Source organism: Electrophorus electricus, chromosome 5 (assembly GCF_013358815.1).
Source record: "Electrophorus electricus isolate fEleEle1 chromosome 5, fEleEle1.pri, whole genome shotgun sequence".
NCBI lineage: Eukaryota > Metazoa > Chordata > Actinopteri > Gymnotiformes > Gymnotidae > Electrophorus > Electrophorus electricus.
This window is the reverse complement of record NC_049539.1, coordinates 17,712,947-17,736,955: the sequence shown is the minus strand read 5'-3', so window position 1 is coordinate 17,736,955 and position 24,009 is coordinate 17,712,947. Positions and strand designations below refer to the sequence as shown.

Genomic DNA, 24,009 nt, shown 5'->3' with positions numbered 1-24,009 from the left:
AACACCACTGTATTGATTATTGTGGAATAATCACTGTAGTATTTATTATGGAGAAATAAACACTGCAGTAGTGACTATGGAGTAATGAACACTGTAGTATTTATTATGGAGGAATGAACACTGCAGTAGTGAATATTAGTCTATGAACACTGCAATAGTAATGATGGTGGTATGAACACTGCATTAGTGATTATGGAGGAATGGACAGAATGCAGAGAGCAAAATCTTTTACTAGTGTTTACATTCCTGTGCTCACACTATGAGTCATTGATCTTGAAACATTCTCCTCTGCCTTTGCTTTACCCAGTGAGGTGCTGAGTTCTGTCTTTGTGGTGCACCGAGAATCCTGGAGACTCAATAGCTGAGTCAGGGACCCCATCACTCAGTCAGGTGTGTGAGGCAGACCCCATCAGTCAGTCAGGTGTGTGTGACTCAGACCCCATCAGTCAGTCAGGTCTGTGTGTGACTCAGACCCAATCAGTCAGTTAAGTGTGTGTGAGGCAACTATCTCATGTCTGCTGTTGACATGAAATGTGTCCCTGGAGTTTGTCCTTCATGGACTGTATGTGTGCAGTACTGGGGAGAAGAGGACAGTTCACATGTTGTTTTAGTTGGATCAGAACTTCGACTCACAATATCACTACTTCACACAACTAATTTATTCACTAAAATCAACCATTTACATTAACACACACAAAAAAACAAAACTAAAAAAGTCAGCAGGCCTTTGGGGCAACAGTGAGAGTGGACACAGCTGACATTACAGCAGATCTGTGGAGGTTGTGGTGGAAATTCAATGAAACGGGGAGTCAGATGTGGATAATAAGTAAAAAGGTTTTAATAGAAAAGGAAGATTCCACAGAGTGTGGGGCTCACTACCGAGAGGAGCTCCGAGCATACAGAGCGTTGCTTAATATACAATTCTGGCTGTATGCTCTGACCAATTAGCTTTAAGCGTTGCTTATCTCTTCACGCCAGTTGGTAACGGTCTGCTTGGGTGTCGTTTCTTCTTTGCAGGCAGTGTAGTAAAACAAGATAGACAGTTCCTGTTTATCTGATCTATAGTCACACTCCCTTAACGTTCTTTGCTTGCATAAGCATTTTTCCCTGGAGAACATAATACTACTGACTGTATGTGAATCACCGAAGCATGTAGCATTTCCTTTACATTTCCCCCCTTTGATTCTCATACAATCATTGACTAAAACCTTCAATTATTATGGTAAAAACATGGAAGTTAGCTGGAAGTCATCCTTGTCCCAACATAAGTATGTCATATCCGCGTTATGATGAATTCTTTCCTGCACAATTAATTACGTCACATAAGTCAAAAGTCCAGGCAGTAGAACTGCCCACCATGTAGTCCAATTCTACTCCTCCATACTTTTGTATGCACCAATCTTTAGATGTAATGACACTGATGCATGATAGTATGTGTCCTCTGGTGCCTTTTTACAATGCGTGTGATGCACCCACGTCGCTCTTCCATCGGTCTTGACGGCGGTGTTAGTCATCAGTAGCACTTGCAATGGTTCTCTCCACCTGGGCTGGTTCCACCGCTTCCTTCTGAAGTCCTTTATCAGCACCCAATCACCTGGTTGATGGGTGTGGAGTGGAGTATTCGTCACCTCGGGAAGGACTGCCTTCACCCGCTTAGACACATGGGAGAGAGATTTGTGCAGAGACACACAATACTGCAAAAGTGATTCATTGATCAGGTTAGTATCCCAATCGGGCGGTCCTATCCCCGTGTTGGGAGGCCGTCCAAACACTATCTCAAAAGCTGATAGCCCTGTTCGCGCCTGCGGCCTGGTTCGACATTGCCATAGGACGAGGGGAAGGCATTTTACCCATTTCATGCCTGTTTCCTGCATTAATTTAGCTAGACCCCCTTTAATGGTGCCGTTTGTCCGTTCTACTGCCCCTGCACTAGTAGGCTGATAGCTGCAGTGTTTTCTCATATCTACCCATAAGTATTTAGTCAGAGCCTTTAGCCCTTCGTGTACGAAGGGTGTCCCATTGTCACTGGACACTCGTTGTGGCAACCCCCACCGGGGAATAATTTCTCTCAGTAGTGCTTTTGCTACTGCATCACTATCTTGTTTTCCCGTTGGGAAGGCCTCCACCCACTTACTAAACATGCATACACACACAAGCATGTACCTCTTCCCTTCGGCTGGTGTTAGTTCTACAAAATCTATTTGCCAATGTTGAAATGGCTCACTGGGCGGTGGGTGTCCGGCGGGTGCGTGTTTGGTATGATTGTCTCCGTGTGGTGTGTTTTGTGCACATACCAAGCATCGGGAACAAAACTTTTGGGTGTGTGTGTTTATTCCTGGTGCATACCAATGTCTCGTTATACTCTCCACTATCCCCCCTTTGCTCATGTGACTCCTCCCATGAGCAATTTCAATTAGTCCTTTCATATAAGCTGTGGGGAGACATGGTTTGTTCATATCTGGGTGTACTCATATCCCGCATATTTGTTTACACCCCCCCTTTTTTTCATTTCACATAATCTTGTGGAGTGGCTTGTTTTTGGATATCTTTGGTAGATATTCTGGTTTCGGTATCTGCTTGTGCCATTTGTGTATGGAGCGGTTGTAAGGCTGTGAGTTGAGCTACTTTATCCGTATAAGCATTCCCCTTTGACACATTGTCATCTGCTTTTGTGTGTGCAGCACACTTTATGATTGCTACTTCCTTTGGTAGTTGGATTGCTTCCAGCAGCTCTGCTACTAGGCGGTGGTTCTTTAACTTTGCTCCTGAGCTGGTGAGAAAGTTGCGATGTCTCCAAATGGCCCCAAAGTCATGTGCTACTCCCCACGCATACCGACCCTCCACTGCCTCTGGTTTTAAAGGGAATTGGTGCTGGTGTGGTCTGTAATCAGATTTTGGGGTGATGTGGACAGGGTCACATCCTTTTATTAAGCCCACATCATTTTTTCCCTGTGCCCATAACCCTGCAGGAACTGTTTTCAGTTCCTCTTCCTCTTCCTCTGAGAGGGTAACAGAGGCTGCCATAATTACCATATTTGGACTTACAAGCTCGACCCCCCTTTTGCAATTTAGCCTATACGGGGTTGGCATTTTCCACACATCTATGCTCGGGCTGTACATAATTTCACACTGGGGTTCTTTTATCTAATCAGTTGCGCTCAACATGCATTTTGTCCACAACCCTACTCTCTGCCAGTCTGGGTCAACATGTGCGCTAGCCAGCGACACATGAGGCGCTGCATGTGAGATTGAATATAAAGATTTCTGTTTATCTGAGAGCTGCACCACTCCCGCAGCCCACTCGCAGTCCCATGCTATGGCTGTGATAATCAAACTGTCGCTGCCCCCTAAGTCAAATTTCTGTTCAAAATCAACGTCACATCAGTCATGGACCTTCATTGTGCAGTGAATAGAGTCACTTTGTTTAATTGTCAGCTCACCAGGTAGTGTGTTAGTAACTCCAGTCATAAAATGTGTTAGTACTTCCCCAGCAGTGCACTGCAATTCATACACGTACAAAGGGACTCCTGCCTCTAGCTGGACTCCCTGTGTAGGTGTTTCCCATGTAACAAATAACCCCTCTGGGTTGCTGCTAATTGTGCACCCAAGTTTACACATTAAATCTCTAGCTAACAAATTAATTGGACAGGTTTCTGACACCAAAAAACTATGTTTAAATTGACTGTTTCCTAAACTACATTGGAGAGGCTCGGACATCCTTTCATCAATGGGATGGTCTCCCACTCCAATTACTGTTATCCCATATCCTGGTCTCATTCTACATTCTATTAAACCTTCTTTTAACACTGAGTGGGTGGCACCACTGTCAACCAAAAACTTAACATTTTTTCCCTCTACTTTCACAGTTACCTCGGGGAGGCCTCTTGGCCCTTTACTAATCTGCTGTAATAGTTGGTAATTTAAATTTGTCACTTCTCTTTTGCCGTCTTCACTCAGTGGTCCGCTGCTGTCCTGCCTCTCCACCGCCCGTCACTCATGGATTGTGGGATCCTGGTCTGTGCCCCTGTCGTATGAGTTATCCTCCTCCGGACAGTTTCTGGCAAAGTGTCCAAACTTTCCACAGTTGTAGCATTCCTGTCCTTTCATCCAATCAGTTTTCCCTCCTTTTCCTCTTCCTCTGCCTCTGCCTCTTCCGCGACCACGTCCCCTGCCACGACTACTTCCTCGTCCGCGGCCTTCCCCTTGATCTCCCATCGTCTGGAGCCTCGTCAGCATCGCTTGGTGTGTGGTATCTGCTTGTTGACGCTCTCGTCTGGCGTCTTTCTTCCCCAGGATTGTCTCATGATGCTTGGCATGCTCCTCAATAGTAGATAGGGGAGCTCTGCTGTAGCCTATGCAGTTTTTTCTAATCAGATCGCTGATTTCTTTTCTCATGTTCATTAGGAAGCTGTTTCTCAGATGAGCTTCCCATGCCCCTACTTCTCCAGGTCCTGCTGCTCGTTGTGCTGGTGTGTCAATACCACAATGGTCAGTGTGGACATGCGTCAGACGGACGAGAAAGTCAGTGACGGGTTCGTCATCTCTCTGTTTGCATGCTGCTATCATGTCGGTGTTGATGGTGGTTGGATAGGCTGTTTCCACCCTTTCGATCAGTCCTCTAATCATTTCTCTATATGGGCCATTCAGGTCCTGTTGGCCCTGGGGTGGTGCATTTCCACTCAGGCAGGTGGAGATGGACATCTCCATCCACCCAGTTTTTGTCAATGCGGTTATACTGTGGTCTGAGTCGAATCATCAACAACCGTCTCAGTTCAGCCTGAGTTGGTCTGCAGGACTGCACGAATGCCATCAGTTCTTGTCCGAAGTGTCGTCCGCCGATGTCACCTGGCTTGCTCAGGCCGTCGGCCGCTTTCATGATGTCGTCTGCAGTCCAGTGACGGTGGACCATAATCACTCCCTCAGGTCCCGACACTTCCACCATCGGCAACTGTGGGGCATAGCCTACCTCAGGCACTGCAGATGGCTTTATAGTGGCGTGACTTCGAGTGCGATGAGCCACTGGTGAGGTTATTGCCTCCAGTTGTCGTCTTGGTTCGTCATATGGAGATGGCTTTGATATTAGCGATGAAGTCCCTGGTTCGGGATAAGGAGGTGGATTTGCTAGTGCTTGTGGTTGCTGAATCAGCTGGGGGGCTCTCGGCGGGGCGGCATCGAGGTCAGGATCAGCTAAGGAATCACACTGAGACACTTCATTATTACATTTTCTATGCCCTACCTGCTGCTTCTGCCTTTTCTCAGCTTCTTCTAACCACATTTTTGCCTTTTCCAGCATGTCTTCACTGTTCTCATCAAAATATTTCCACACTTTCTTATCAGCTTCCCTAGGCTTGACCTTAACTCTTTCAATTAATTTTAACAGATATGCAACACTTAGAGTCCCTGAGGCATTAAAACCGTAATATTTAATCCAAAATGGGACGTGTTTGTTTACATGTTCCCGGTAGTCCTTATTCATTTGAAAGAATAGGCTACCGGAGAACTTGTCTTTACTGAACTCGTACTCCTTACTGTTGCCCGCACCCATCATAATAATAATAATAATAATAATAATAATAATAATAATGATAAATTTTTTTTGTTTTGTTTTGTTTTTTTTTGTGCCCAGGTAACAAAAGAACAAAGGAAACTTACCTACTCTCTACAATTTTCCTATTCTTATCTTATTATCCACACCACCTACCCCCAATCTGGATTAGTTCTGCTCCAGCAAATCGTGCTACTACACTGAGTCCACTCCTTTTCCTGTGGGGTGTTCTGTCGGCCCGGGCCTATTTCTTACACTAGTACGTCTACTCAGTGTGTCTATTCTCTTAGGCTGGCAGAGTCCCAGACTCCGGAGTCCTCTTGACCCTATTTTTAAGCCCTAGTATCTCATATACTATGCTACTTTAAAGACCCACCCCAGGGTAGACTCAGGCGGATCACTATGTCACTTTCTTCTAGGATTGAATTACTGAACTTCACCACTTACTTTCTGTTCGTTAGATCAGGCGGAGCACACCACCGGAGTCAAGCGGGACGTCACTCCCTGGTTAGGTACTTTCCCGTATTCTTGTGGGTTTCCCTCTTTTTTCCAGCTCAGTTTTCTCTCTGAGGAGCGTCCTCGAAGTTTAGTCACTGCTTGCTCCGCATGGTGTCTCTCGCTGATCCTGCCAACAACGCCAAATTCTGTGGTGGAAATTCAATGAAATGGGGAGTCAGATGTGGATAATAAGTAAAAAGGTTTTAATAGAAAAGAAAGATTCCACAGATTGTGGGGCTCACTGCTGAGAGGAGCCCCGAGCATACAGAGCGTTGCTTAATATACAATTCTGGCTGTATGCTCTGACCAATCAGCTTTAAGCGTTGCTTATCTCTTCAGGCCAGTTGGTAACGGTCTGCTTGGGTGTCGTTTCTTCTTTGCAGGCAGTGTAGTAAAACAAGATAGACAGTTCCTGTTTATCTGATCTATAGTCACACTCCCTTAACGTTCTTTGCTTGCATAAGCATTTTTCCCTGGAGAACATAATACTACTGACTGTATGTGAATCACCGAAGCATGTAGCATTTCCTTTACAAGCTACAGTGACATTCTTTCAGTGGAGCTCTTTCCTCCAGCACGGTTATCAGTTCAGCTCACCTCAACATGTGTTGAACACATGGTATAAATCATAATGAGAATGGGGTCTCCCACCCAAAAACACAAGGGAATCATGTGTGATTGTAAAATACATTTTGCTAAATTTCTGCTCTCAGGTGACCAAAAATGCAGCTTGTGGACAAAATGCCAAAGAGCCTAGTTGAAGCAGCATTGCAATAAATACACCTGTACATGTGGACAAGGACTCATCTGGGTCTTCTCTTTACAATGTTATATTTCTCTTTTAGACTTGAAAATCTGCTCATGCATGACAGATGTAACTCTTTGTCTCCACAGTGTGGTCATTTAATAAAATGCAGCAAGGTTTCAACAGAAAACTATATTTAGAAATATTTAAAGATGACAACTTTAAAATATAATATAAAAGTGTAAATTTCCTTTTATTGCCTTGCCTGGCAATGTTTGTTTAATACTGTACTATAAGGGAGTTGATACTGACCTTTTTAAAATGGCTCTTTATTTACATTCAAAAATAGTCACAGAAACTCACCTGAGAATCTCCAGTTTACAGTGTGAACTCTTCAGTCCAGCACAGAGCTGCTCCACTCCTGAATTCTGCAGGTCATTATTATTCATCTCCAGCTCTCTCAGTGAGTTTTCTGTTTGTAGAACTGATGTGAGAGATTTGCAAGACTCTTCATTGAGACCACAGCCAGATAGTCTATAAATGAGTAAATACAGTAAATAATGTAGTTCAGTCAGAGGATGATGAATTAAAAGATCTGAACTGCTAATAAAAATGTAAAGAAGAGCTTGAAAGGTCTGGAACACACTGATACATTTTCAGCCTTTTAATTTTACAAACACAGCAACATTTCAACACTACTGTGTCTTCATCAAAGACAAAATGGACAAAGACATGACAAATAACATTCATTAGCAACCTAAGACAGGTGACCAAATAATGGATGGTTGGTTCATAAGTCAGTGAATGGCAGTTACCATAATCAGAGTCCAAATATCAAAATATCCCACCCCTAACACCATAACAGGAAACAGAACAACATAGATCTCATTCGATGTTTCACAAATACAAACACACTAATATACAAAAATATTATTGGAAGACACGCAGAGTAGTGATTATAGAGGAATTAACACTGCAGCAGTGATTATGGAGGAATGAACACTGCAGTAGTGATTATGGAGGAATGAACACTGTAGTATTGATTATGAAGGAATGAATATTGCAGTAGTGATTATGGAGGAATAAACACCACTGTATTGATTATGGTGGAATAATCACTGTAGTATTTGTTATGGAGAAATTAACACTGCAGGAGTGATTATGTAGAAATAAACACTGCAGTTGTGACTATGGAATAATGAAAACTGCAGTATTGATTATGGAGGAATGAACATTGCAGTAGTGAATATTAGTGTATGAACACTGCAGTAGTAATGATGGTAGGATGAACACTGCAGTAGTAATGATGGTAGGATGAACACTGCAGTATTGATTGGACAGAATGCAGAGAGCAGAATCATTGATCATGGAACATTCTCCTCTGCCTTTGCTTTTCCCAGTGAGGTCCTGAGTTCTGTCTGTGTGGTGCACCGAGAATCCTGGAGACTTAATAGCTGTGTGAGGGTCCCCATCAGTCCGTCAGGTGTGTGTGAGGCAGACCCCATCAGTCAATCAGTTGTGTATGAGGCAGACCCCATCACTTAGTCAGGTGTGTGTGACTCAGACCCCATCAGTCAGTCAGGCTACTCTATCTCTTCCTCACTCTCTTTCACATACACACACACACACACACACACACACACACACACACACACACAACACAACACACACACACACACACACACACACTACTTCTGTCTCTCTCTCATAGACAAAAAATAGATCTGCCTCTTTCTCTCTGTCTCTCTCTATTTCAGACACACACACACACACACACACACACACACACACACACACACACACACACACACACACACACACACACACACAGACACACACACACACACACACACACACAAATAATAGTTATGTCTCTCTCTGTTTCTCACATGCACACAGACACACACAAACACAGATAATAGTTCTGTCTCTCACACATACAAATAATAGATCTCTCTCTCTCTCTCTCTCTATTTCACCCCCCCCACACACACACACACAATAGAACTGTATGTCTCTCTCTTTCTCTATTTCAGAGACACACACACACAGATAATAATTCTGCTGCTCTCTCTCTTCCTCGCTCTCTTTCACACACACACACACACACACACACACACACACACACACACACACACACACACACACACACACACACTTCACTCCTTCTCTCCTCCTAATCTCCTGATTACTGATTACTGTGTCTTGTGTGTCTTTTTTTCTCTCTTGTAATTAAGTCCACAGGTTCACTCGTCCAGTGCTGAACATTGTTCCTCACTACTGTGTTCAGATGTCCTGAGTTTACTGTCAGCTGTCTGCTCAGTTTCTCTCTCTGCTGACTCCACGTCTTCTACCATCACTGTTCTATTTTAGTTTGATGTCTCTGGTTTGATGAAAAAATTAGCATCCAACATTCACTCCTAAGTCAAGCTAATATGACGTTAGCGTGAGGTATCTAGGTGTAGTAACCAACAATATACTGTAACTTGGCAAGCTTAAGGTTACTAATATTAGCCAGCTAAATGTTCCATAAAAACACTCGTTGAGAGAGATCACAGGTTTAACTTAAGTAATAACCAATAAACTTTTCAGTTCTATTGAATGAATATTAACTTGTTGCGTTCTTTCCTCCAGCATGGCTGTCAGTTCAGCTCACCTCAACATGTGTTGAACACACGGTGTAAATCATAATGAGAACAGGGTCTCCCACCCAAAAACACAAGGGAATCATGTGTGATTGTAAGTGTCCTGTAATGTGTCTAGAACCCCAATGGTTCAGCTTTAAATGTTTTCATTAAGACTTTAAGGGCTTTTATTTGCAGAGAGATTAGAAAGACTGATGTTCACAGTTTTTCCATACATAAACTAGATAAAATCACTCAGTGAAAATCTTACATTAGAACACTTCATTTTACAACACTGTTGTTGGAGTTTCTGAATATATTCATCCTGTAAGACATTTTGCAAAATTTCTGTGCTCAGGTGACCAAAGATGCAGCTTGTGGACAAAATACCAAAGTGCCTAGTTGAAACAGCATTGTAATAAATACACCTGTACATGTGGACAAGGACTCATCTGGGTCTTCTCTTTACAATGTTATATTTCTCTTATAGACTTGAAAATCTGCTCATGCATCACAGATGTAACTCTTTGTCTCCACAGTGTGATCATTTAATGAAATGCAGCAAGGTTTCAACAGAAAACTATATTTAGAAATATTTAAAGAAGAGAACTTTATAATATAAAAGTGTAAATTTCCTTGCATTGCCTTGCCTGGCAATGTTTGTTTAATACTGTACAATAATGGAGTAGACACTGACCTTTTTAGAATGGATCTTTATTTACATTCAAAAACAGTCACAGAAACTCACCTGAGAATCTCCAGTTTACAGTGTGAACTCTTCAGTCCAGCACAGAGCTGCTCCACTCCTGAATTCTGCAGGTCATTATTATTCATCTCCAGCTCTCTCAGTGAGTTTTCTGTTTGTAGAACTGATGTGAGAGATTTGCAAGACTCTTCATTGAGACCACAGCCAGATAGTCTATAAATGAGTAAATACAGTAAATAATGTAGTTCAGTCAGAGGATGATGAATTAAAAGATCTGAACTGCTAACAAAAATGGAAAGAAGAGCTTGAAAGGTCTGGAACACACTGATACATTTTCAGCCTTTTAATTTTACAAACACATCAACATTTCAACATTACCATGTCTTCATCAAAGACAAAATGGACAAAGACATGACAAATAACATTCATTAGCAACCTAAGACAAGTGACCAAATAATGAATGTTTGGTTCATAAGTCAGTGAATGGCAATTACCATAATCAGAGTCCAAGTATCAAAATATCCCACCCCTAACACCATAACAGGAAACAGAACAACACAGATCTCATTCAATGTTTCACAAATACAAACACACTAATATACAAACAGAAAATATTGTTGGAAGACAAGCAGAGTAGTGATTATAGAGGAATAAACACTGCAGTAGTGATTATGGAGGATGAAACATTGCAGTAGTGATTATGAAGGAATAAACACTGCAATAGTGATTATGGAGGAATGAACACTGCAGTATTGATTAGACAGAATGCAGAGAGCAGAATCTTTTACTAGTGTTTACATTCCTGTGCTCACACTTTGAGTCACTGATCATGAAACATTCTCCTCTGCCTTTGCTTTTCCCAGTGAGGTCCCGAGTTCTGTCTTTGTGGTGCACCGAGAATCCTGGAGGCTTAATAGCTGAGTCAGGGACCCCATCAGTCAGTCAGGTGTGTGAGGCAGACCCCATCAGTCAGTCAGGTGTTTGTTTGAGGTAGACACCATCAGTCAGTCAGGTGTGTGTGAGGCAGACATCATCATTCAGTCAGGTGTGTGTGAGGCAGAACCCATCAGTCAGTCAGATGTGTGTGACTCAGACCCCATCAGTCAGTCAGGTGTATGTTTGAGGTAGACACCATAAGTCAGTCAGGTGTGTGTGAGGCAGACATCATCATTCAGTCAGGTGTGTGTGAGGCAGACCCCATCAGTCAGTCAGATGTGTGTGACTCAGACACCATCAGTCAGTCAGGTATATGTTTGAGGTAGACACCATAAGTCAGTCAGGTGTGTGAGAGGCAGACCCCAGTCAGTCAGTCAGTCAGTCAGTCAGTCAGGCTGCTCTATCTCTTCCACGCTCTCTTTCACACACACAGACACACAGACACACACACACACACACACACACACACACACACACACACACACACACACACACACACAATACTTCTGTTTTTCTCTCTCACACACACAAAATAGATTTTTCTGTCTCTCTCTCTCTCGTTCACACACATAAACAGACACACACACAAATAATAGATCTGTCTGTCTCTCTCACACACACACACACACACCGATAATAGTTCTGTCTTTCTCTTTTTCACGCAAACACATAAATAGTTCTCTCTCTCTCTCTATTTGACACACACACACACACACAATACTTCTATCTCTCTAATTCACACATACACTGATAAGTTTCTCTCTCTCTCTCTCTCTCTCTCTCTCTCTCTCTCTCTCTCTCTCCATCTCTCTGATGCACACACACACACACACACACACACACCTAATAGTTCTGTCTGTCTCTCTCTCTCTCTCTCTCTCACTCTCATACACACACACAGACACACACACACACAAACAATAGTTCTGTCTCTCTCTCACACACAAATAATAGTTCTCTCTCTCTCTCTCTCTCTCTCTCTCTCTCTCTCACAGAGACACAGATAATAGTTCTGTTTCTCTCTATCCCACACACACATAGATAATAGTTCTGTCTCTCTCTCTCTCGCACACACACACACAGATAAGACAAAGTATTGTCATGTTTAACTATCAAGTTTAACTGGAGCACTTAAGATTCTTACAAGTACAGGGGTTTTAAAATGTGATAAACCAAAGTAAATTAGTAAAGAGATAAAAAAAACAACAACTCAACTTTCAAGTAAGAAACAAGAGAACAACAATTTTGATGAAATTTCTCAACAACACAAGAAACCATCCAAACACACAGCAGCTAACAGGAGTGGAACAGTAGCATCTTGCAGCTAAGGACAAATCTACGGATAAAGCCAAGGAAGTCGGGCAAAATTACATGAAACATAAAAGGATAATTTACATTCAAGCCTTCTTTCAGGGAATATCAAGGTAAGAACATAAACCCCACATTTTAATACTTGATTCGTCCAAAAAGTAGCTCCTTTGCTATTGTAGCTAGTAACTAATACAGTGAACCAAACCACCATCACCAGTCTCCTGTTATATACAGAATACAGTGAACAAAACCACCATCACCAGTCTCCTGTTATATACAGAATACATTGAACCAAACCACCATCACCAGTCTCCTGTTATATACAGAATACAGTGAACAAAACCACCATCACCAGTCTCCTGTTATATACAGAATACATTGAACCAAACCACCATCACCAGTCTGCTGTTATATACAGAATACAGTGAAGCCTGGCACAGGGTTGTCACACATAAAGCCACACATAAAAAGGGGCATATGTAATGGAAGACAGGTAGTTATTGAAGATGAAGATGAGGATAACATCATCCTAACTGTGAACGTTTATATCACAACGGCACCATCATGTTTCAAGGCAGTGAGACCTCTGCTGTGTTCAGGAAAACTTTACCTTTATCAGAGCAGCAGCAGAGACTGAGAGAGTAACTTAGGAGGAGGAGACTAGTAGCCACGTAGTCCAGGGTTCAGGGGAGGGACGGGAAAACACCTCACAGACCAGCACAACACAGGCCAGACCAGCACAACACAGACAAATGGAGATCACAGTATTCCAGCAAAGAGAAAGTCTTTCTCTCCAGGAAGCTGAGACAATAGAATTCAAACATCTTCTTCTGTCCAACCCACCATCCAACGAACCCTCCCAGCATCTCAAAGATCAGCTGGACCAGTTAAAAACTCACTGCTGGAACTGAGCGGAGAAGTGTTGGCGCCCCAGAAGGACATAGCGGCTCTCAGGAGGGAGCTCAGTGCAGTCAGAGAGAAAGTACAGCTCAGGGACAATACCATGATCACCCTGAAGGAGGAGCTACAGAGACTAAAAGCCAACCAGCAGACCTGATTCTGCAGAGCAACACTAAATCAACTCTGAACCACAGACTGCCACACTGAGCCCCATCCGGTCCATCCACACTCATTCAGATAAAAAACCCAATACAAATATTCCTCCAGATGCAGGCATAGTCATTTTAATTGATTTTAATGGAAAATTCTTAAACGAGGAACAGCTTTTCCCAGGATCTAAAGTTGCAAAAGTTTGGTGTTCCCGAACCAGCAATGCCCTCCAGCTTCTTACACATGCCATCTCAGGTTATCCAAGCCACCTCATTATCCAGAATGACTTGAGGGCAAAGCAAGAGAGTAGCAGAGTGTGTAAGAAGAGTAGCACAGACCTCCACAGAGACCTTCCCCTCCTCCAAAATTACCATCTCTACCATCCTGCCCAGTAGAGACTTCCATCCAGCTACAATCCACAAGATAAATGCAGAGATCTCCTGTGAATATGCACTGTTGGCTAATGTGCACCTGGCACATCACTCCAACCTCAGCATCCACAGCCTTCATGACCACGTCCACCTGCACAAGGACACTGTGAGCATCTCTGCCAGCTGCCCAGCAAGCCATCCACAGTAAAGTACACCTGCCATCAACACCCACCCCCAAAACACAGCCCAAACAGCAGACCTACGCCTCTGTAGTACAAACTCCACCCTCCACAAACACTACAGAGATGGAGAGATCACACAGATGCTCAAACTCATATGCAACAGACTGCTGAGCTAATTCACAATTCATTAATCAACAAATAAATAGATAAATGATTTAATAAATAAATAGACAAATAAATAAACATCGCTGTTTATAGGTTAGTCATTACACCATCTTAATATGTATGTTTATATACATGAATTGTACATATTTGTACATATAATAACAACATAATCCTTCACTTTTACAGGTTTATCTCACTTTGAATCTGTTTGTATTTGTGTTTTTCCTTTCATACTTCATTTAAATAATGAAACCATTAACTGTCTCTCTATGGAACATTCAAGGTATAAAATCATCCCTGTTTGGGTGCAAAAGTATAAACACTGAATTCACAAATAACACAAAAGATAAAGACATTATAAATCTCCATGAAACCTGATGTAAATCTGATGTAAATCTGATTCGGTGACTCACTGTCCTTTAAACTACAAGGAAATCCTCCTCCCTGCTGTTACACTCCCTGACATTAAAAGAGGGAGATTCAGGTGGAATCACTATCTGGTAGAAATCAGATCTGTCAAAATTCATAATTCCTCTGAAATTAGAAAATCACTGAAATACAAACAATCAGATCAAGCCAAATTATATCACTTCAAAAACAAAACTACATCACCCACTGGAACACACAAACACAAGTACAAAGTAAAATGCAGTATTAACTGGCTAAGAAACAGAACACTGTAGCAGACGACCTGCTCAAAGTGACCGATATTAAACACAGAACCATGTTGACAAAGTCCAAACTCAGTTAACACAGCCTGGCGGTCCAGACCAGCCAATATAAGACATCAGTGTAACAAAGACACTGTAGAGACAGAGCTACACTTTCTCAATGAATGTGAAACATTTAACCAAATACATCAAATATACTTTACAAAATTAGAAATGGTCCACCACAACTTTAAGTATCTATGGAACACTGACAAACAGGTCAATGTGTTAGGAAGGATGAAGTGTTCTGCACTTTCTCACTAATATATATGCACATATATATCATACATATCATACATATATATTTGCACACTGGTCTAGATACTATTAGGCTGTAGGTATCTCATTAGCTAGCACTACTATTAACAGCATCCTCCTTATTCTGTATCAAATGGATTCAAATACATATGAAGGAATCAACATTAGCCACGGTGGCTAATCCCTGATTACTATGTTATTATCCACGTAATCCTCCAGAAGGTTTAATTGAAGTGATTCACCATTTACCCAAGACTTTTATCTAAACAATTATTTAGCTAAACTAAAGCTAACAAATAACTAGAATCACAGATAGTTATACTAATGTTTATGGGGAACTGGATACCAATTATTTTAATAAGCAAATCAAATTATCAGAGAATTAATCAACTTTTCGATCTACCTGACACAAAATATCGGATGTGAACACAAATATACCCCCCCCCCCCCCCCACACACACACACACAGAGTGTGATGGGATGTCTGCAGGCACCCCCAATTCAGATGTAAGACTTTTTAATACAACTTCCAATGTAATTTAAGACCAAATTTGCAGTGAGGATGTACAAAAATGAAATCAATTTGAATAAATCATAAATAAATATTATGTTTAAACACTGTCATTGAGGAACAGATGCTTCCAGATTAATTTTGAAGAGAGACATAAGAACACTGAATAATCCAAGTGGACAAGAAATTGACGCAAAATCTGACAGAAAAAAAATATATCTAGTTAACTTGGGCACTTTCTACAAAAAATTCTTGCTAGTGAGAGCAGAGTTAGTGAATGGTTACTTCCCTGTAATGTTCATATGTAGCTAGCTAGATAAAGCTGGAGCTAATAAACTGATTTCTGAGAGGACTTCAGACCATAATATAAAATATGTAGAAAGTTACACAATTATAAATCGAGTGAAACATTTCGAGATGAACAGTGTCAGATGAATCAGTCTGACTAGAATTTCCTGTGGAGATCCAACAGCGGTTGCTAGTCACCTGGAATTAGTTTTGGTAACATTGATTAGCTAGCTAGTGTGGTTCCTAGATTTTTCCCACATTCCAGTAAATTTATGAAGTACACTTTAAATAGAAAATAAAGATGGAGACTCAAAAATTAATGGAAGAGAATAGCTGGTCCAGTATTTATTACATTACCTACAAATCTGGCATAGTCCGGAGAATATCTAACAATCACACACAACACACATTTTTATACAGTTTTCAGAAGTGATTATGTAATCGCCCCACCTTATTAACATACTAGTGTTTGAAATCTCCACCACTATGTTCAAACATACATTATTCAATATATGCAAATTGAGATCCATCATTATGCAAATTAAACTTGACACCATTATATCCCATTGGAAGATTTTCATTTTTTTAAATAAAGATGATCTCAACTCACACCACCAAACACCTGCAAGATGATGTTGCGGGTCAGTATCACTCTGGCCTTGTGGTAAGATAATGAACCTTGCTTAGATACAGAACTCTCAGAGAGGCTTTCAAGTCTTTTAAAAGCAGAGATCTTTCCCAATACTAATGAAGCTATTTCTCATAGGAGCAGTTCAGAGTAATCTGCCTTTGACTTGTACAGAAGCCTTGAAACCACCTGTTTCAGAGCCTCTGTTCTGCACGTGCAGACTCAAAAAGGCCTCTGACCTTAAGATACCCCATAACATTTTTATATAAATGATTTATTACTTTATTTATACAATTATTCTGTACAGGTCTAAGGCAGATTACTCTGAACTGTTCCTGTGAGAAATAACTTTATTAGTGCTGGAAAAGATCTGTTTTTAATAGACTTGAAAGCCTCTTTGAGAGTTCTGTGGCTAAGCAAGGTTCGTTATCTTACCACAAGGGCAGAGTGATATTGACCTGCAACATCATCTTGCAGGTGTTTGGTGGTGTGAGTTGAGATCATCTTTGTTTAAATAAAAAAAGAGGAAATTTTCCAATTGGATATAATGGTGTCAAGTTTAACTTGCATAATGATGGATCTCAATTTGCATATATTTAATAATGTATGTTTGAACATAGTGGTGGAGATTTCAAACTGTAGTATATAAAAAAGTTGTGATGATTACATAATCACTTCTGAAAACTGTATAAAAATGTGTGTTGTGTGTGACTGTTAGACATATTCTGGACTATGCCTTGTTTGTAACATTGAGCTCAGAATAATGACGGGACAGGCTATTCTCTTCAAATGGACCCACACCGTCAGCAGTAGGGTTATCAGCACCAGCTGATAGATGACCCAGAGCTGCGTTGTTCTGTGACCAGGGTCTGAATCCACACATGTGCACTGTTACAGGTAAGCAGAAGTCCTGTTTGAAACATTCTGCATAGGTGGCATTAAGACCTTGTCCACAGAGTTTTGTAGTAGGTCTTGGGTGTCTTAAAAGTGCAGACTAAGAACTGACTGAGAGTGTCCATAGAGTGAGAATAGACTGATAAAATAACAAAAAATAACAAAAAAGAGTAAAGAATAAAAGAAGAAAGAGAATAAAAGAGAAGACAGAATAAAAGAGAAGAAAGAGAAGAATAGTAGAGCTAAAACAGCACTAAGAGATAAATGTTCTATGTTTTGTCTGTAAAAACGATTTGTCTTGATGTGGCTATCGCGAGTTACAGTTACAGCAGTAGAGAGCGTACATATTATGGACATATTAAAATAGTAGCAGGAGGAGAAGGTGGATTTAAAGTATTACAGGATAAGAATATAAACAATGTGAGTGGCGATTAATAGAATTTTGGAATAAATTTAATTTACTCAAATAAGTTACGGTTAAGTCAACATATTAATAAATGATGGAATTCAGCGAAGCAAATCAGAAAATACTAGCGATTTGTTAAGTGAGACACAGGGAGCACGAACACATTTTTGACTTGAGAAAATACATAGAAACTCTGCAGGTGTGGAGTGTTGGTAGTGGCTAGAGTCAATAAATCTTAAATTGTATCAGCTGACTGTCTTAATTTAGATGAAGCTGAGGCTGCATTTCCTTGTCTTAGCTTAAGGGAGAGAGTAAGGAGGATGTGGAAAAGAATCTGTTGGCTGAAGTGCTTAATTTATTGTTGTCTAGCCAAGTGCCTGGCAGAACAGTTGGATTGGAGTATTTACCGTGGAAACCGTTTGAACCACTAACATTCATTATGGGAGGCAGCGAATAGGGTTAAAGATTTTTGTAATGACAGACATGAGGAACAGATGATTGTGGCCTTCAGTAGGTCAGAAACTCCACCACACATTCTGCTCTGCTGTGTGCTGTGTGCTGTCTCTCTGTTACTGCTGCTCTGCTGTGTGCTGTATCCTGTCTGTCTGTTACTGCTGCTCTGTTGTCTGCTGTGTACTGTCTCTCTGTTACTGCTGCTCTGCTGTGTGCTGTATCCTGTCTGTCTGTTATTGCTCCTCTGTTGTGTGCTGTGTGCTGTCTCTCTGTTACTGCTGCTCTGCTGTGTTCTGTCTGTCTGTTACTGCTGCTCTGCTGTGTGCTGTGTACTGTCTCTCTGTTACTGCTGCTCTGTTGTGTGCTGTGTTCTGTCTGTCTGTTACTGCTGCTCTGCTGTGTGCTGTGTACTGTCTCTCTGTTACTGCTGCTCTGTTGTGTGCTGTGTCCTGTCTGTCTGTTACTGCTGCTCTGCTGTGTCCTGTCTGTCTGTTACTGCTGCTGTGCTGTATGATGAGTCCTGTCCCTCTATGTCTGCTGGCTGTCCCTCTATGCTTTATCTTATAATAATTTCCTCTGTACTTCAGCAATTCCTTACCTCATTTCAGGCTAAACTTTACTACTACATGGTGTTTGGACTGATAAATAGACTTGTCCTGGGTAAATAAATACTAAACTTTAATACTACATGATAACTGGAATGATAAATAGACTTATACTTGGTATGTAAATACTAAAATGTACTACTACATGGTGTCTGGACTGATAAATAGACTTGTACTTGGTGAAATACATTCTAAAGTTTTACCACTGGTGTGTTGTTTGCAGTGTTTTGTTTTCATTTTAAGCTACATGAGTTTACTTTTCTGATACATTTAGTTTTTTAACAATGAAGAATTCCAGACACCTCCCCGATCTCACCTGTCCCATCTCACCTGTCCCATCTCACCTGTCTCGTAAATTCTTTGATCTCATAACCTACAGTAAATTTAATTACATGCTCAGTTTCTTGTCCCACTCTAGTGTGGTGACTTCAACACACACAGTGTTGTTCCCTCATCTATGTTCCCTGAAAAAGGAAAGCTGAAAAAGAAGCAGCAGCCAGTTTACACACAGCTACTCTATCAGAACCACAGACCCCTGGGTTACTGCACTGGGTGCAGGGGAAGGGGAGGCGGTTAAGACAGGACAGAGCACCAACCATCACTGGACATACATACACACATACATACATACAGAGCACCAACCATCACTGGACATACATACATACATACAGAGCACCACCCATCACTGGACATACATACACACAGAGCACCAACCATCACTGGACATACACACACACAGAGCACCACCCATCACTGGACATACATACACACATACATACATACAGAGCACCACCCATCACTGGACATACACACACACAGAGCACCAACCATCACTGGACATACATACACACATACATACATACAGAGCACCACCCATCACTGGACATACATACACACAGAGCACCAACCATCACTGGACATACACACTCACAGAGCACCAACCATCACTGGACATACATACATACACACACAGAGCACTAACCATCACTGGACATACATACATATACACAGAGCACCAACCATCACTGGACATACATACATACATACATACATACATACATACATACATACATACATACATACAGAGCACCAACCATCACTGGACATACATACATACACACACAGAGCACCAACCATCACTGGACATACATACACACACACAGAGCACCAACCATCACTGGACATACATACATACACACAGAGCACCAACCATCACTGGACATACATATACACACAGAGCACAAACCATCACTGGACATACATACACACACACAGAGCACCAACCATCACTGGACATACATACATTCATACAGAGCACCAACCATCACTGGACATACATACACACACAGAGCACCAACCATTACTGGACATACATACATACATACATACATACAGAGCACCAACCATCACTGGACATACATACATACACAGAGCACCAACCATCACTGGCCATACATACATACATACAGAGCACCAACCATCACTGGACATACATACATACACAGAGCACCAACCATCACTGGACATACATACATACACAGAGCACCAACCATCACTGGACATACATACATACATACATACAGAGCACCAACCATCACTGGACATACATACACACACAGAGCACCAACCATCACTAGACATACATACATACAGAGCACCAACCATAGCTGGACATACATACATACAGAGCACCAACCATAGCTGGACATACATGCACATAGAGCACCAACCATCACTGGACATACATACATACACACAGAGCACCAACCATCACTGGACATACATGCACATAGAGCACCAACCATCACTGAACATACATACATACAGAGCACCAACCATCACTGGACATACATGCACATAGACCACCAACCATCACTGGACATACATACACACAGAGCACCAACCATCACTGGACATACATACATACATACATACATACATACATACATACATACACACACACACACACACACACAGAGCACCAACCATCACTGGATATACATGCACATAGAGCACCATCACTGGACATATACACACACACAGAGCACCAACCATCACTGAACATACATACACACACACACACACACACACACACACACAGAGCACCAACCATCACTGGACATACACACAGACAGAGCACCAACCATCACTGGACATCACTTTTACCACTGGAAATGAAAACTATTGTTCAGTTTGCTCACATTCACATAATTTGATTAGTTACAGAAGGAGCTTCAGTAATAAAAACCTTTAACAATTAAAATGATTAATCCAAAAGATACTTACAGAGCTCGCCTGGTGTTTTTCAATACTGGAAATAATTCCCTCAGTCCTTTATCTGATGGCCTGAATTTCTTCAGCTCAAATTTCTCTTGAATCTCCTCTGACATCAGCAGCACAAACACCAGAGCTGAACACTGTACAGATGAGAGTGTCTGTGTTGAGAGGTCCCCTGAGTTCAGGGAGGTCTGTATTTCACTTATCAGAGAGTTGTCTTTCATTTCACTCAAGCAGTGGAATAGATTGATAGTCTCTTCAAAGGATTTTGTTCTCTTGATGGTTTTCTTGATGTAGTTCACATTCTGCTCTAAACTCTCTTCTTTGATGTCCAGTTCTGGGTGTAGACTCCTCAGGAGCCTCTGATTGGACTCCAGTGAGAGGCCGAAGAGGAAACGGAGGAAAAGGTCCAGGTGTCCATTTTCACTACTCATGGCTTTATCTACTGCTGTCTCAAGCAGATCACACAGTCTGTGTTTTATCATCCACTTAATTTTCTCCAGTGGGGTTTTAAGGAGTGGGTTGCCTTCATCCCTGAATGTTAGGAACACAAATACAGCAGCAAGAAACTCCTGGAAGCTTAAATGCACAAAGCTGAAGATCTTCCCCTCCTGTTTAAAAATTTGTGTACAAATTCCAGAGTACACTAAAGCCTCTTGGAAATCAATGCCACACTTTTTCAGATCTTTCTCATAGAACAGCAGCTGTCCTTTTTGTAGCTGAAGAAAAGCTAACTTGCCAAGCTGCATGATACCCAGCACCTCTGCTCTTTTTGTCTCGGATGGAACTGTATTGTCAGTGTTTTGCTTTGTGCTGTATTTCTCAGTCATTTGCTCTGTGAGAAACATCAGGAAACGTAGGTACATTTCTGTCAGAGTTTTGGGAGCATTTTTCAAGTCTATACCATCCTTCAGCATTTTCTGAAGCACGGTGGCTGCGATCCTGCAGAAGACGGGTATGTGACACAAGATATGAAGGCTTCTTGCAGTCTTAATGTGTAAGAGAATTGTGGTTGCTTGATCTTCATCTCTGATTCTCTTCCTGAAGTACTCCTCCTTCTGCTGGTCATTGAATCCACGGATTTCTGTAACAGAGTTAAAGTATTGGTAATTTATCTTACTGACTGCTGCAGGTCGTGAAGTGATCCAGAGAAGAGCAGAAGGAAGCAGTTCTCCATTTATGAGGTTTGTTATTAGTTTATCAAGAGTAGTCTTCTCATTCACATTAGATACCTTCTTCTGATGAAGATCTAGAGGAATTCTACTTTCATCCAGTCCATCCAGTATGAAAAGCAGCCGAAGTTTTTCATTTAATATCTCCTTTTCATCTCCAGAATGGAGTTCTTGATGGAAGTAAAGAAGTAGTTTTGAGAGGCTGTACTTTTCATCCTTGATCAAGTTCAGCTCTCGAAATGGGAGGTACATGATGAAATTTATGTCCTGGTTGCACTTCTCTTCAGCCCAGTCAAGAATGAACTTGTGCACAGAGACTGTTTTTCCCACTCCAGCTATTCCCAATGTCAGGACTTTAGTACCATGCTTGTTTTCAGTAGACTGCATTTTGAAGAGGTCACTGAGTGTGATTGGTGTTTCTTCTGTTTTGGGGTAAAAGTCCTCCACCTGTCTCACTTCATGCTTTGTGTTCACTCCTCCTGTGCATCCTTTGATCATGTAAACTTCAGTGTAAGTGTCTTTTATAGGCACACGATCACATTCTATTGTAGCCTCCTCATACAACTTCTCATATTTTTCCTTATATTTTATTTTCATTCTCCTACTACTGAGATCACTTTTTCCTCCACCTGTTAAAGAGTGGGAAGAAAAAAGTTGTGATTCATATAACCTGTGAATAAGGAAAGTGCCTGTTTAGTGTAGTTTCAAAATGTTAACTTTATATCATGTTCTCTCTGAAGTTTGTTTACCACTGCAGAGTAGAATAACTATCAGTAGTACTACCAAATAAGGAGACATCAAAAAGACTCCAAATGATATTCAATTTTTTGATCATTGTTATGAGATGGAACAGTCTGTAATGGCTCAATGAGTCTTTAACTGAACCAAGCTGGATCATAGTTCTTACTTTCTGCAGCTCTGCTTTGCCTTCTCAATTTGGTCAGTGCTACCTCCATTAGTTCATAACCACAGAGTGTGTGCAGGGCTTTACTTGTGCACTAACTGTCTTATGTATGCTGGGCTGTAACAGGTTATATATGTCTACCAGTGTTCAGTGTGTTAATGATGAGGTACTGAAACACTATGGGAGAGGTGACGTGTCTACCAGTGCTCAGTGTGTTAATGACGAGGTACTGAAACACTATGGGAGAGGTGACGTGTCTACCAGTGCTCAGTGTGTTAATGATGAGGTACTGAAACACTATGTGAGAGGTGACATGTCTACCAGTGCTCAGTGTGTTAATAAAGAGGTACTTAAACACTCAGGGAGAGGTGACGTGTCTACAAGTGTTCAGTGTGTTAATGACGAGGTACTGAAACACTATGGGAGAGGTGACGTGTCTACCAGTGCTCAGTGTGTTAATGATGAGGTACTGAAACACTATGGGAGAGGTGACGTGTCTACCAGTGCTCAGTGTGTTAATGGTGAGGTATTTTGTTCTTTATTGTTTGTATTGTTTCTGTTGAGGTGCTGGATGTCAAACACAGGAGGATGCCCCCAAACTTTTGAGTCTTGTATCCTCTCAAGGTTTCTTCCTCATGCTGTTAGGGAGATTTCTCACTATTGTTGTGCTTTAACCTTTACAGTTCCTGTATGTAATTGAATCATTTAAAAAATATGCTCATACCTTCTTCAATAAAGATTTAAGTAGCTAGATCTAGGCAGCTACAATT

The 24,009-nt window shown here is 41.4% G+C and overlaps 2 protein-coding genes and 1 long non-coding RNA gene across 3 annotated transcripts in view; all 3 read right to left on the bottom strand.

Moving 5' to 3' along the window:
- Positions 1-24,009, bottom strand: part of LOC113569146 (NACHT, LRR and PYD domains-containing protein 12-like) — a 55,181-nt gene that overhangs the window by 25,052 nt on the left and 6,120 nt on the right. Inside the window, exons 5-6 of the mRNA XM_035526521.1 lie at positions 21,173-22,964; positions 10,161-10,331 (exon numbers count right to left, since the gene is read on the bottom strand). Coding sequence (XP_035382414.1) covers positions 10,161-10,331; positions 21,173-22,964 — 1,963 coding nt within the window. The remainder of the gene's footprint in view (positions 1-10,160; positions 10,332-21,172; positions 22,965-24,009) is intronic.
- On the bottom strand, positions 817-5,998 carry LOC118241465. Its single transcript, XR_004776095.1, has 2 exons — positions 5,702-5,998; positions 817-1,652 (listed from the first exon to the last, which is right to left on the bottom strand). It is a non-coding gene; the product is annotated as an uncharacterized LOC118241465 (long non-coding RNA).
- On the bottom strand, positions 3,859-6,076 carry LOC118241463. The gene is made up of 2 exons (XM_035526524.1): positions 5,993-6,076; positions 3,859-5,187 (listed from the first exon to the last, which is right to left on the bottom strand). Exon 2 carries the CDS (start codon positions 4,705-4,707, stop codon positions 3,991-3,993), a length of 717 nt encoding a protein of 238 aa, XP_035382417.1. The 5' UTR covers positions 4,708-5,187; positions 5,993-6,076; the 3' UTR covers positions 3,859-3,990.

What these genes read in the sequence shown, in the direction of transcription:
- LOC118241463 (XM_035526524.1), bottom strand. Translation starts at nt 4,707, where the DNA reads ATGGAGATGTCCATCTCCACCTGCCTGAGTGGAAATGCACCACCCCAG.